Genomic DNA, 15,445 nt, shown 5'->3' with positions numbered 1-15,445 from the left:
CAGGTGATCCACCTTCCTTGGGCTCCCAAAGTGCTGGTTTACAGGCGTGAGTCACCACGCCCAGCCTTAAATGTTTCTAATAATTTTTAGGTATGCATTGAAATGTTTTTTAAATGGCATTTCTTTTTTTGTAAAGTAGCCTTTACCTGCAGATTTAATTTCTGTATTTTTCAGGGTTACTTTGAAAGTTGCAACATACACAGAAATAGGATAGCAGGCTTTGAAGTAAAAGCCTATGCTAACCCAACAGTGGTTCGATGTGAAATTCACCATGGACAGACTGGAGGAATATATGTCCATGAAAAAGGAAGAGGACAATTCATAGAGAATAAAATCTATGCAAACAACTTTGCAGGTGTATGGATTACCTCAAATAGCGACCCAACAATAAGGTATTTACATATAATTATGGGTGAAAATTACTTTTTCACTTCAAGGTTTGTCTTAAAAGTCAAGATACTGAGCTTTAACTCTTGAAAGTTTTTGTTAGACATCTGACTACTATAAAATAGATTTTCCTAGTAAAAGTCTATGCATCTGAATGAGCCATAGCTATTGCAGATTTATTTTTTAGTGTTTTTTGTTTTTGCTTTTGTTTTAGTGATATAAGCCATATGTGATATTATTTTATGAAAAATGCAAATGCTGTGATTTTTATTTTAAATTCATCAAACTGCATTATAGATGAATAAATAGGGCTATTACCTCCCCATGGAGCTTGAAGGACTTTATCTTTTTTTCTGATAGTTAGCAAATAGAATAACTCAGGAAAAATATCTCAAAGATTCTTGGCCAAAAAGACTAAAATTATCAAAAAGTCAAAAATGCAAGCTGTCATTTTCCCTTAATAAGCCAGAATTGTAGAACCAGAGCTATTATAATTTAATCAAACACTATGAACTATTTTTGTCAAATTTTATTTTCCACTGGCTTTATGGAAGTTAGATTTTGGGATTTCCATTTTGTTAATATTCATCAAGTGTTTCTAGATCAGCTAAAAAATTGTTTTGAATGTATTAGCTGTTTTGAGGGGAATTTTTAAGAATGCCACATACGTTCTCTCAAATAGTAGTTTGACTTTTCCAAAGTCTTAGGCCTTAGAAATAACTAAGAAATTGAGGCCTTAGAAGTTGTATAATTTGTTATATGACCATGAGGGGCCTTTACAATTATATAAAACAAGTAAGTTTGGCTGAATAGATGTCTTCTTTTTTATTATTTCACGTAATTATAGGGGAAATTCTATATTTAATGGAAATCAAGGAGGAGTTTACATCTTTGGTGATGGACGAGGCCTTATTGAAGGAAATGACATTTATGGTAAGCGTATGGTTTTGTTCTATAAAACTTAGATTGATACGTCTTCTTGATATTAGCAAAATGATGGAACATTTTGAAACTACCCAAGTGGAAGCACTGATCCAGCTTCTTTAATTTTTTTTTTTTTTTTTTTAAAAGAGATGAGGTCTTACTCTCTTGTGCAGACTGGAGCACAGTAGCACAAACATGGCTCACAGCAGCCTCAGACTTCTGGGCTCAAAGCGACCTTCCTGCCTCAGCCTCCCTGGTAGCTAGGACTATAGGCATGTGCTACCATGCCCCACTCATTTATTTGTGGAGGCCGGGTCTTGCCATGTTGCCTGGGCTGGTCTTGAACTCCCGGCCTCAGGTGATCTTCCCGCCTTGGTCTCCCAAAATTCTGGGATTGCAGGTGTGAGTCTCATGCACTGCCATTTATTTATTTATTTATTTATGTTGTTGTTGTTGTTGAGACAGAATCTCACTCTGTTGCCTAGGCTGGAGTGCAGCGATGCAATCTTGGCTCACGGCAACCTCTGCCTCCCAAGTTCAAGCGATTCTCATGCCTCAGCCTCCAGAGTAGCTGGGATTACAGGTGCATGCTACCATGCCTGGCTCAGTTTTGCCTTTTTAATAGAGATGGGTTTTGCCATGTTGACCAGGCTGGTCTCGAACTCCTGGCCTCAAGTGATCTGCCTGTTTCAGCGTCAGCCTCCCAGATTGCTAGGATTACAGGTATAAGCCACCACGCCCAGCCTAAATTCTTAATAAAGATTATTCTGTGATATTTATTCACAGGCACTATGCCAGATACCAGGGATGAAAATATAAATTAGACCTTAGTCCCAAGGTGTATCTGCAGTTTCACTCTGTTGTTTAATAGTTAATAAATTATTTCTGTGGTAGTTTAATATACTTTGTACTAATTAAAGAGAGAAAATGTGTATTCCTCTTTAAAGTTTTAGGAACATTAAATCAGCAAACAATCAGTAGATATCTGTGTGTCTGACACCAATACGTGCCTGGGCTTTCGATTCTGGTAACACTAACCTGGTTAATATTTACATAAAGCTTTACTAAGTGTCAGGCGCTCTGCTGAGCATCTTAAACTGACTTAACTCATATATTCACATCAACACTGTGAGGTACATACCATTAAATATTGATCAGGATACAGAGGCACAAAGATACTTACTGATCAGTATACAGAGGCACAAAGAGGTTAAATTACTTATTCAGGATCACACAGGAAGTAGAATTCCTGAGATTCGAAATGTGTCAGCTCGGCTCCAGAGTCTCCACTATGCTATACTGCCTGCAGCTCTCTGCATTATTTACACTACTAGTTCTCTTAATATTGTCTTGTAATGGTCACTAAAATTCTAGTGTAAGAATTTTAACCACTACCTAATGTAAAACCCTTACTGTATTCCCCAGGCTCACAAATGTTGACATTGTAACTTTTATTTTTAAATAGGCAATGCATTAGCAGGAATACAAATTAGGACAAACAGTTGTCCAATTGTTCGGCATAACAAAATTCATGATGGCCAGCATGGTGGGATTTATGTGGTAAGTTAATGTATATGGTTCTATAAACTCATGCATCAAAACCAGGGAGATAAAGGGTTTCTCTTTAAGCTTTTAGATAGGCCATATTCAACTTTTGAAGTATGAATTCATGACTGTCATTAATGTTAAACGGTAAATAACATTCTTGTTCTCCCTGCCAGTATCTTAATGACTTCTGATTTTATAGTTCGTGTTGAATTATGTAAAATTTAATCAGCAGCTGACTAAATTTAGGCATAAGAGATACACCTTTTTATTAAAGTCTGTATTATTGGCAATATGGGATAACCTCAGCAGCAATTCATTTGCAGTCTATTATATTTGTTACACCAGAATTTTACGAGTATGACTACTGTATGAGTCTCTGAAGTTCTGCCACTTTTTTCATTTAAATTTATGTTAAAATATAATTAACTTTCAAAATTTTGAAACCTGTGTATTAATCATCTTTGCTCATGGTATCTAAACTTTTGCAAGTGATTCAAGTAAGAAAATGTAGGAAATTTCAAAAAGGTCCTTATGTTATGCAAGGCATGACTTTTAATTTTCATTTATGGTTCTAGAGATGCACATGTCCTCAATTATTTGCTAAAAGTAAAAATTTTGTGAATATGAAGCCATATAATTTTGAATTGATTTCACCAGAAATATGTTTGAAGTAACTGTTTGTTTATTACTAAATGAGAGGTCGTTAGTTACACATCCTAGGGTGAATTTATTTTGCTAAAGAAAATTGAATGCTGCTACTGCTCTTACTGTGATATTAAAAGTATAAAACCACTTAAAGCACAGTATAAAATTTTTGAAAGCTTAAAACTCAGGTAGAGGCTACATAAAAAGAATGTTGGCCGGGCACGGTGGCTCACACCCACCACTTTGGGAGGCTGAGGCGGGTGGATCACAAGTTCAGGAGTTCAAGACCACCCTGGCCAAGATGGTGAAACACCAGCTCTACTAAAAATACAAAAATTAGCTGGGCGTGGTGGCGGGCGCCTGTAATCCTAGCTACTCAGGAGGCTGAGGCAGAGAATTGCTTGAACCCGGGAGGCGAAGGTTGCAGTGAGCCGAGATCGCGCCACTGCACTCCAGCCTGGGCGACAGAGCGAGACTCCATCTCAAAAAAAAAAAAAAAAAAGAATGTTGCCATTACCTCTTTACTCAGATGAAAAAACAAAAATGGAAATTTTTTTAACTGTCTATAAAGGGGGTAACAGGTTATAAACACCTTGCTTATAGAAGATATGTATTATAACCAGTGTAACTTTTATTTAGCATGAAAAGGGACAAGGAGTGATAGAAGAGAATGAAGTTTATAGTAACACTCTGGCTGGAGTCTGGGTGACAACTGGCAGCACTCCAGTACTGAGAAGAAACCGGATACACAGTGGCAAGCAGGTAGGATTAGCCTGGGCTCTTGGATGGGAAATATATTGTTTTGTAAATAATTGTCCCTTGAAAAAGCTTTTTTTTTAAATTTTAGGTTGGTGTTTATTTTTATGACAATGGACACGGAGTGCTAGAAGACAATGATATCTATAATCACATGTATTCAGGGGTTCAGATAAGGTAAATGTTTTCACATTTGGCTTTCTTTTGGGAGGGAATTAGGAGTATGTAGGGTGTGAGAAAAAATTTGCTTATTGTTTAATGCCCAATCTTTATCCCCCTGTTTTATATATATATATATATTCACATTCTTAAAATAATCTTGACTTAAATTGTCAGAATGTAGCTTTCCTTGGTCTAGGTGAGGACAGAAGCCAGTGGTACATGTGCCATAAGAGCTCACTTGCACCGTTCCGCTTTCCACTGTAAGAGTCACATCAGCTGCCAATATAATCCTTCATACTTCACGAGTGGAAGTCTGTATTAAAATACTTGTGCATTATGCCTGGCATATCATTGGCACTCAATAAACTGAAGCTTCTGATTTATGGTATTTCTTTAAAATTAATAGTTTTTGATAAGCTTCTAATATTTTAAGTTTTTGGAACTCTAACAGTCCTAATGATCATATACTGGCATACCTCTGTTTATTACACTTTACAGTTTATTGTGCTTCACAGATACTGTGTTTGGTTTTTTTTTGTTTTTTGTTTTTGTTTTTTTTTTTACAAATTGAAGGTTTGTGGCAACCCTGTGTTGAGCAGATCTCTCAGTGACATTTTTTTCCAGCAGCATATCTGCTCCCTCTCTGTCTCATTTTTATAATTCTTAGAATACTTCAGATTTTTTCATTATCATTATATCTCTATGGTGATTTCTGATCAGTGATTCAGTGATTTTTTTTTTTTTTTTTTTGAGATTGAGTTTCACTCTTGTTGCTTAGGCTGGAGTGCAATGGCACGATCTCAGCTTACCGCAACCTCCACCTCCTGGGTTCAAGTGATTCTCCTTCTCCTGCCTCAGCCTTCCAAGTGGCTTGGATTACAGGCATGCGCCACCATGCCCGGTTGACTTTGTATTTTTAGTAGAGACAGGGTTTCTCCACATTGGTCAGGCTGATCTCAAACTCCCGACCTCAGGTGATCCGCCCGCCTCGGCCTCCCAAAGTGCTGGGATCACAGGTGTGAGCCATCGCACCCACCCTGATCAGTGATCTTTGATGTTACTATTGTGATTGTTTTGGGATGCCATTAACTGAGCCCAGGACAGCAAACTTAATCTGTAAATGTTGTGTGTGTTCTGACTGTTCCACCAAGCAGCCATTCCTGTCTCTGTCCCTCTCCTCAGGCTTCCCTATTGCCTGAGACACAACAGTATCGAAATTAGGCCAATTAGTAATCCTAAAATGGCCTTTATAAGTGTTGAAGTGAAAGGAAGAGTTGCATATCTCTCTCTTTAAATCAAAAGCTAGAAATGATTACGGTTAGTGAGGAAAGTATGTCAAAAGTCTGAATAGGCCAAAAGCTAGGCCTCTTGTCCAGTTAGCTAAGTTGTGAATGCAAAGGAAAAGTCCTAGAAAAAAATTAAAAATGCTATTCCAGTAAACACACGAATGATAAGAAAGCAAAGCAAAACAACCTTATTGGCTTAGTTTCTCAGGGTTCAAAGCAAAATAATAAAACAACAAAAAAATTGACTTATGCTGATATGGAGAATGTTTTAGTGATCTGGATAGAAGATCAAACCAGCCACAATATTCCCTTAAGCCAATTCCTAATACAGAGCAAGGCCCCAACTCTCTTCAGTTCTACGAAGGCTGAAAGAAGTGAAGAAGCTGCAGAAGAAAAGTTTTAAGCTAGCAGAGGTTGATTCGTGAGGTTTAAGAAAAAAAACTAAGTGCAAGGTGAAGCAGCAAATGCTGAGATAGAAGCTACAGAAAGTTATCCCAGAAGATATATAGCTAAGATCATTGTTGAAGGTGGCTACACTAAACAGATTTCGGTGTAAACTCAATAGCTTTATATTGGAAGAAAATACATCCAGGACGTTCATAGCTAGAGGGGAGAAGTCAATGCCTGACTTCAAAGGGCATGCTGATCTCTTGTTAAGGATTGGTTCAGCTGATGACTTTAAGTTGCCAGCAGTGCTCATTTACCATTCTGAAAACCCTAGGGCCCTTAAGAATGATGCTAAATCGACTCTGCCTGTGCTCTATAAAGGGAACAACAAATCATGGATGATAGCACATGAATTTACAGTACAGTTTACTGAATATGTTAAGTCCACAAAACATATCATAAAGGAAACAACAAATCATGGATGATAGCACATGAATTTACAGTACAGTTTACTGAATATGTTAAGTCCACTATTGAGACCTAGCGCTCAGAAAAAAATATTTCAAAATATTACTGCTCATTGACAATGCACCCAGTAACCCAAGAATTCTGATGCAGATGTACAAGGAGATTAGATTAATGTTGTTTTCATGCCTGCTAATACAGCATCCATCCCACAGTCCATGGATCAAGGAGTAATTTCAATTTTTAAGTCTTTTTATATAAGAAATTATTTTTAGAAAGCAGTAGTTTCCATAAATAGTGATTCCTCTGATGAATCTGGGCAAAGTAAATTGAAAACCTCTGGATTCACCATTCCAGATTTCATTAAGAACATTCATGATTCCTGGGAGGAGATTTGAAAAAGTGCTGTAATCCAAGCATTTTGGGAGGCTGAGGTGGAAGGATCACCTGAGGCCAGGAGTTCAAGACCAGCCTGCACAACATAGTGAAACCCTGTCTCTGTAAAAGATAGAAAAAATTAGCTAGGCATGATGGCATGCACCTGTGGCCCCAGCTACCCAGAAGGCTGAGGTAAGAGGATTACTTGAGCCCAGGAAGTCGAGGCTGCAGTGAGCTATGATCATACCACTGTGCTTCAGCCTGGATGACTGAGTGAGACCCTGTCTCAAAAAAAAAAAAAAAATTCCAGTTATGCCCTGAGCTAAATGTTGAGCTTTTCTGCCCAGAAAGGGCTAAGTTCTAGTACTGGCAGGGGTGCAACCCAAGGGGTGGCCAGGGTTCTCACCACCCTTGGCCATGGGGCAGGCTGGTCTAGACAGCAGGGGGATGTTTTCAGGGCTGAAGTTTCCCCCCCACCTAGTCCTGAACACATCGGGTGCTGGAGCACCTGTGTTCCCATGAGGCCAGCATGGGCCACGCATGACTTCAAAAGGTCCTCGAGGCTTGACTAAGTGCGCCAGTTTCATTCTGAACATGCTGCTCTAAAACACATCCCTGCTGAGCCACAGGAGGATCAGATATTGTGAGCTTCTGGCCTGTTGATGCTCAAGAGCTGGGGCGTGCAGGGAAAACTCCAGAACTTCTAACTCTTGCTAACCTTACATCTGGGATTCTTAACGCCCTCAGCTGAAGAACTCGATGAATTTCAGGTTTGAAGAGGTTCTTCTAACACTTGGCCAATTTCAGCCAGGCTTTGCTAAAGTTCTCTGAAATTGGGGGACTGAAAGCCAGTTACTTGGATCACAAGTTACCTGTGAAATCTGCAAGGACCTGCTGTCAGGGCTCATTAAACCCCGAAGTATGGCACCTTGGCATACAGACTACTCTGACCCAGAGGAGACTGGAAGGCCTCAGAAGCCAGGTCTTTGTCCTTCCCTCCTGGTTCCTGCCCCCTTTCCTCCCCCAAATTGAGTCCCAGAAGCCAGAATTCTTTTTCCCCAAAGCAGGTCTTAGAAACTAGAATTCTTTTCTCTCAAAGCCAGCCATAAAACCTAGCAAGGTCACTCTTTCCTTTCTCCCTGGAAGATCCTCATTCCCGAGGGGGTCCTGCCCCATACCCAGGGGAAGGGGAATTGTACAGAGTGACTTTGCTGGGTTTCCCCACTCCATCCATCACCGTTAGGCCAGATCCTTTGTGTCCAGTCACATTTCTGCATGGCTGTTCATTCATCAAACCTAAATATAAAAATAAAGGTTTTCGCCGGGCGCGGTGGCTCAAGCCTGTAATCCCAGCACTTTGGGAGGCCGAGACGGGCGGATCACGAAGTCACGAGATCGAGACCAACCTGGCTAACACGGTGAAACCCCGTCTCTACTAAAAAATTCAAAAAACTAGCCGGGCGTGGTGGCGGGCGCCTGTAGTCCCAGCTACTCCGGAGGCTGAGGCAGGAGAATGGCGTAAACCCGGGAGGCGGAGCTTGCAGTGAGCTGAGATCCGGCCACTGCACTCCAGCCTGGGTGACTGAGCAAGACTCCGTCTCAAAAAAAAATAAAAATAAAAAATAAAAAATAAATAAATAAAGGTTTTCATGGCCAGGACAAAAAAAATAATAATAACAACATTAACAGGAGTTTGGAAGAAGTTGATTCCAACCCTCATGGGTGACTAGGGTAGTGTAAGACTTTGGTGGAGGAACTAATTCCAGGCGTGGTAGAAATTGCAAGAGAAGTAGAATTAGAAAATGGAACTTGAAGATGTGACTGAATTGCTGCAACCTCATGATAAAACTTGGACAGATGAGGAGTTGCTTCTTACGGATGAGCAAAGAGTGGTTTTTCTTGAGGTGGAGTCTATTCCTGTTGAAGATGCTGTGAACATGGTTGAAATGACAACAAAGGATTTAGAATATTGCATAAGCCTGTTAATAAAGTAGTAGCAGGGTTGGCAAGGATTGACAATTTTGAAAGAAATTCTACTGTGAGCAAAATGCTATAACATTGCATGTAGGAATGCTACAGAGAAATCTTCCATGAAAGGAAATCAGTCTATGTGGCAAATTTGTCTTATTTTAAGAGATTGCCAATTGGTCAGGTGCAGTAGATCATGCCTGTAGTCCTAACACTTTGGGAGACTGAGGCAGGTGGATCACTTGAACCCAGGAGTTTGAGAACAGCCTGAGCAACGTGGCAAAACCCATCTCTACAAAAAATACAAAAATTAACTGGGCATGGTGCCATGCACCTGTAGTCCCAGCTACTTGGGAGGCTTAGGCAGAAGGATTGCTTGAGCCCAAGAGTTCGAGGCTGCAGTGAGCTATGATCATGCCACTGCAACTCCAGCCTGGGTGACAGAGCAAGACCCCATCTCTTTTTTTTTTTTTTTTTTTTTTTTTTGTTAAACTCTCTGAAGACTCAGATTATTATTAGCATTTTTAGGAATAAAGTATTTTTAAGTTAGGGTATGTACTTTTTTTTAATGAAATGCTATTGCATACTTAATAGACTACAATATAATGTAAACACACTAGGAAACCAAAAAATTTGTGCAACTCTCTTTATTGCCATACTCGCTTTATTATGGTGGTCTGGAACGGAACCTGCAATTATCTCCAAGGTATGCCTGTAATTCATTCCTTCATTTTACATATGAGGGGAATATATAAGTCACTTAATATAACCCCATTTAGTTTACATGTTAGGAAACTCTATAATAATAATCTGTAGTAAAGTATGTTCTGTGGGAAATACAGGATTAAGCAAAATTAAACCACTTTCTTCTTAGGGCATCTTGAAGGACTCTATTGCATAGTTAATTCTTACTATATGACTTACGTGGATTTCTCCACTGTTTACCTCACGTAACATGAGGATATGGGAGTAGAAGCTATTGAAATGATACTATTTTCTATTCTATTCACAGGACTGGAAGCAACCCCAAAATTAGACGCAACAAAATCTGGGGAGGACAGAATGGTGGAATTCTAGTTTATAATTCTGGTATGTTTTATCTGTCATCTTTTTCTCTGTGTTAATAGGCTTTAGAAATACACTTCCTAGGCCGGGCACGGTGGCTCACGCCTGTAATCCCAACACTTTGGGAGGCCGAGACGGGTGGATCACCTGAGGTCAGGAGTTTAAGATCAGCTTGGCCAACATGGTGAAACCCTATCTCTACTAAATATTACAAAAATTAGCTGGGCATGGTGGCACATGCCTGTATTCCCAGCTACTCGGGAGGCTGAGGCAGGAGAATCGCTTGAACCCCGGAAGGCGGAGGTTGCAGTGAGCCGAAATCGCGCCACTGCACTCAGCCTGGCAACAGAGTGAGACTCCGTCTCAAAAAAAAAAAAAAAGAAAAAAAGAAAGAAATATACCTTCTAGATAACCTACATTTTTGCATTTATAGGTCTAGGCTGTATAGAAGACAATGAAATATTTGACAATGCAATGGCTGGAGTCTGGATTAAGACAGATAGTAATCCTACACTAAGAAGAAATAAAATCCATGATGGAAGAGATGGTGGCATCTGTATATTTAATGGGGGTCGAGGTATTGTTGTTAATTTTGCATTAGTGAAAAATCCAATTTTCCATTATTCTTCCATATCTCTAATGATCAATGACATTGCTAACTAAGTTATAAATGAGTGAATCTCAAGTCTTTTTCGTTATCAAGTTGAGCTGGTTTAGGAGATAGTGCCTAGTGTTAAGAGACAAATGTTTACAATACTTTTCTTTTCCTTTTGTAGCCACTTTGAGTCTGCAGTTGTCAGTAAGCCTTTTTAAAGATAGAATTTGTTTACATTCTCTGGACCTTTTATTCAGAATAGTAATATGATTATAATAAACTTCAAAGTCAAGTTATAGAAATAGGTGTGAGAAATTAATTGATTTGTAAATATTTGAAAATGTCTTTAGTAAACGGGTATTGCTTTTGTAACTGCTTTCACCTGTGTTTGTTGGCGAATGGAATTAATGAAGCCAAGATGTGCCTGGTTTGGTATTCATAAAGGTCAACTCACTTTGCATTAAGGCAAAAGTTCCATAGTGGCTGCCCCTTACAGAGGCATGTATACAGAGATTCACAGAGCTGCCGTAATGCAGATCTGTCACTGTTCCTGAAATGTCAATAACCCAACATTTGTACCTATCTTACATAGAATAGCTAGTTATTACTCTAACATACCAAGATTTAATGAACAAAATTTAATACTACAACCAAGCAGTGATGATCCATTGACAGACTCTCCAGGAGCTTATAATCTAGTGATTCAGTGAAGTAACACATCTCAGATAGTTTTTACAAAATATAGTGAAGACACAATACAGAATGGTTTATTTGCAAGGTGTTGAGAAACGGTTCATGCAAGTCAAATCACTTTTGAGCTGTCTTGAAAAATGAGTAGATATTTACTGGTAAATGGGTTTGGGAGAGGTGAACAGACCATTCCAGATGTTATTTCACTTTTATTCTTTAAATACTGATTTAAAATCTCTGTACCAACCACTGTCATACAGATGCTAGAGATAGAATGCTATATGAAACAGCACTACATCCATAAAATGTATAGTGTGATGGAGTGGAACACATTGTAAACAAAAGTCTAGAGGAAATTGAACACAAGGGAAGAGGTACTGAAAGTTGAGGCTAGAGAAGGGGCAAGGCCCAAATCATGAGGTTTTCTATATGCAGTAAGGAGTTTGGACTCCATTTTAGCAATAGCACTTGAGGTTGTAGTGAAAATAATCAAGATTAGAGACAGGTGCTTGGAATAACTCAGGCAATAAATAATGAGAGCCTAAACTAAAATGATAGCATAAGGGTATGAAAAGGTTGGGGGTGGTGGGACATGTTAATATTTAAAAGGACAGAACCAGCTGGGCACAGTGGCTCACACCTGTACTTCCAGCTGCTCCAGAGGCTAAGGTAGGAGTATCACTTGAGTCTGGAGTTGGAGACCAGCCTAGGCAATATAGCAAGACCCTATCTCTATAAAAAGGGTGGAACCAACAGGACTGGGTCATTGATTTAATATGGGGGTTGAAAGAAAAGTGAAATATGATGGATACTTGGGATTCTGATTTGGGTGACTACCTTTCACTGAGGTAAGTTATATAGGAGATGGTTTCTGGAAAACAGGTCAGTTTTTAAACATTGAATCCAAGGTTGTCTTCTGGAATATCCAAATTGGTTATGACCAGAATGTGATTAATTATACTAAGCTAAATGAATAGATATAAGAATTAGCAACAGTGGCTGGGTGTAGTGGCTCATGCCTGTAATCCCAGCACTTTGGGGAGGCCCAGGTGGGTGGATCACTTGAGGTCAGGAGTTTGAGACCAGCCTGGCCAACATGGTGAAATCTAAAAATACCAAAAAAAAAAAAAAAAAAAAAAATCGCCAGGTGTGGTGGCAGGTGCTTGTAATCCCAGCTACTTGGGAAGCTGAATCAGAATTGCTTGAACCCCGAGGCGGGGGTTGCAGTGAGCCAAGATCGCACCATGGCACTCCAGCCTGGGTGGCAGAGTGAGACTGTCTCAAAAATAAAAAAGCAACAGTGTGTATGTAATAGTTGCAAGATGTAAGATCACCCAAAGAGTATGCAGAGGGAAATGAGAGGGACAGAACCCAGAAATATTAATACCCAGAGAGTGAACAGAATGGACCCCAAGAAGTCCCTGAGTCAGATTTTTCCCACTCATCCAGGGGAATGTTTAGGTCAGTAATGTGAAATACCAGAGGGGTCACATGTCTACAGAAATAAAACCATGTCTCACATTAAGACAAACAAGTAGGAGGGATATTTTGAAAGGCAAGGTGATGTTAAACTTTATTCTGAAAGTACTTTGTTAGAGAGAAAGGCAAGGTAGGAGTTGTAGTTAACTGACTGGGAACTATGCAGCAGATGAAACTGGAATAAAGGAAACTCATCAGGAAATGATTATAGTAATAAAGGCCAGAAATAAGGGCTTGCTTGCCTGAGCTAAAAACAGAGGATACAGAGGTTCTAGAAATATTTCAAAGGAATTAACTTTAATTCAGCAATACTCATTGAGAATCAACTGTGTACCTGGCACTGAAGATGATGTGGTGAGTAAACTTGGACATGGTCCCTGCTATCATGGAGATGGCAGATTGGTCACAATGCTCTTACCTGTCATTTTAGCAATTTTGTTAGATCCTTAATACCTCTGATAATAAACTGTTTTTGGCTGAAAAAATAGCCCTGTGAATTTTACAATGCAGTTAAATAAGAAACTAAAAGCAAACTTAAATACCCCCAAAAACGCTAGTAGAGTCTGTTATATGCATTAGCCTTAATCTAAGGAAATATTTTATTATAGGTCTCCTTGAAGAAAATGATATTTTCAGGAATGCTCAAGCAGGTGTTCTCATCAGCACTAATAGTCATCCAATCTTAAGGAAAAACAGAATATTTGATGGATTTGCTGCAGGTTTGTATTTTCTTTTCTTACCTGTGGCTTATATATAGTTCTGCAAAGTGTTTGATGTGGAGTATATTCATTGTTCTGCTTATTAACTAAAATATGTAAAGTGTGCTGCTGAAGTGGCTGAATGCCTATTTATTCATTCACTTACGAGAGCACCTAATCAGGTTCTGGATTCTTCTACTATAAGCCAGACTCCTAAGAAATATTGCTGTTATTGCTTAGTCATGATTGTGAAACATTTATTGGGATAGAATAAATGCAGGCTTGTATTACCACTAGGAATACAGATAAATTCAGTTCTTCAGATGAATTTACCAATTTAAGTCTGCAACAGAAACACAGATGTTAAAATGGATGCAAATGAAATCCAAGTATCATGTATTTAAGACAGGCTAGTGCGAAATTGCGGTTTTGACCATAATCGATAAGTGAATGTTACTGTTGGTGGTTGAAAATAAGTATCTACATTTTATTCAGTAGACATTGAGGGTTAATGTACTTTTATAAAAGAACCAGTTTACATTTGCATGCTAATTTCAGGTTTATAAGAAGCAGTATAAAGTGATGTATCTACTTGTTTGTAAATTTTACTTCAGGTATTGAAATTACAAATCACGCAACTGCAACACTAGAAGGCAATCAGATTTTTAACAACCGATTTGGAGGCTTATTTTTAGCATCTGGTGTTAATGTGACAATGAAAGGTATGTTGGAGTCTGTTATACCTATAAATATATGCAGTACGCCATGAAAGATATCAGAGACCGTTTTATAACTTGATTCCTTATGTCACTCCCCAAGTTAGCAACAATTTAAGAGATTTTGAAAGAAACAGAGCTTTGGTTCTAAATGGTTGAAGTATCTTATACAAGGAAAATTCTATTCTTAGCTGATTTCTTACAATTCATTGGTTAGCTTCATTTAAAGCTCTTAAAAATAGTGGCTCTTCTGTTAGAATAATCCTGTAATCTTTAGTTTTTAAAATATTAACAGTCCTCTGGATTTTTACTTATTCTTTTTTATTACAGATAACAAAATAATGAACAATCAAGATGCCATAGAAAAGGCTGTTAGTAGAGGCCAATGTTTATATAAAATATCAAGTTATACCAGCTATCCCATGCATGATTTCTACAGGTAACTTAGAAATATATTGTGAGTCCTGAAAAGAGGAAGACTGATTTCCTTTTTAAATTAGCAGTGCCTAGCATTTTTGGCTATTTGCCAGTGTTGAGACTATAACTGAAAATTTTATAATCAATCTACTTAAATATCGTGTGTTTAAGACTGTAAATATGGTTAGGCGTGGTGGCTTATGCCTGTAATCCTAGCACTAAACCAGCCTGGGCAACATAGGGAGACCCTGTCTCTACAAAACAAAACAAAGACCATAACTGGAAAAACCTAATACTACAGTAACTGATGTCATGTAACTTATGTTGTGTAACGTATTGTTTTCCTAGAAATTTCAGGGTAAAGATGTCAAGTGTTTGATATATCCCAATCACCATGACAGTTTTGACTCTTCACTCCTCCAAATTGATTCAGCCCAGAAAGATTTGAGAGGCTTTTAAAGTGGAAAGAACTGCCTTTATACAACTTACAAATCATCCCTCTTCCCTCAGAAGACAAAGACAGGAAAATCACTTATTCCATTAAAGTTCCTTTTCAGAATTAATCTGGGCTGGAGCCACAAAGAATTTTGTTTTGGTCCTCTTAAAAGCCAAAGGTCATAGGGTAATATATAAACAGAATGGAATGTTGTTTTGCATTAATGACATGTTTGAGAAAAGTAATTTAAGCTTTTGCTTTTTAGATGTCATACTTGTAACACCACAGATCGAAATGCCATATGTGTGAACTGCATTAAGAAGTGCCATCAGGGACATGATGTAGAGTTTATTAGACATGATAGGTATGTAGCACACTTGCTTGCTATATTACCCAATTACTTTCCCCCTCACATTTCTAATTGAGTTTTTATTTTGCTTTAG

General features: G+C 38.5%; 1 protein-coding gene across 3 annotated transcripts in view; it reads left to right on the top strand.

Moving 5' to 3' along the window:
• FBXO11 (F-box protein 11) overlaps positions 1–15,445 on the top strand; it is a 100,378-nt gene that overhangs the window by 83,610 nt on the left and 1,323 nt on the right. For all 3 annotated transcript variants that reach the window (XM_031655137.1, XM_031655139.1, XM_021924810.2), the window contains exons 12-22: positions 175–392; positions 1,235–1,320; positions 2,777–2,871; positions 4,144–4,266; positions 4,352–4,437; positions 9,919–9,995; positions 10,405–10,548; positions 13,344–13,454; positions 14,048–14,155; positions 14,480–14,588; positions 15,268–15,366. In XM_031655137.1, coding sequence (XP_031510997.1) covers positions 175–392; positions 1,235–1,320; positions 2,777–2,871; positions 4,144–4,266; positions 4,352–4,437; positions 9,919–9,995; positions 10,405–10,548; positions 13,344–13,454; positions 14,048–14,155; positions 14,480–14,588; positions 15,268–15,366 — 1,256 coding nt within the window. The remainder of the gene's footprint in view (positions 1–174; positions 393–1,234; positions 1,321–2,776; positions 2,872–4,143; positions 4,267–4,351; positions 4,438–9,918; positions 9,996–10,404; positions 10,549–13,343; positions 13,455–14,047; positions 14,156–14,479; positions 14,589–15,267; positions 15,367–15,445) is intronic.

This window comes from Papio anubis, chromosome 14 (genome assembly GCF_008728515.1).
Source record: "Papio anubis isolate 15944 chromosome 14, Panubis1.0, whole genome shotgun sequence".
NCBI lineage: Eukaryota > Metazoa > Chordata > Mammalia > Primates > Cercopithecidae > Papio > Papio anubis.
Note: the sequence above shows the minus strand (reverse complement) of the source record. Positions and strands in the feature narration are given on the sequence as shown.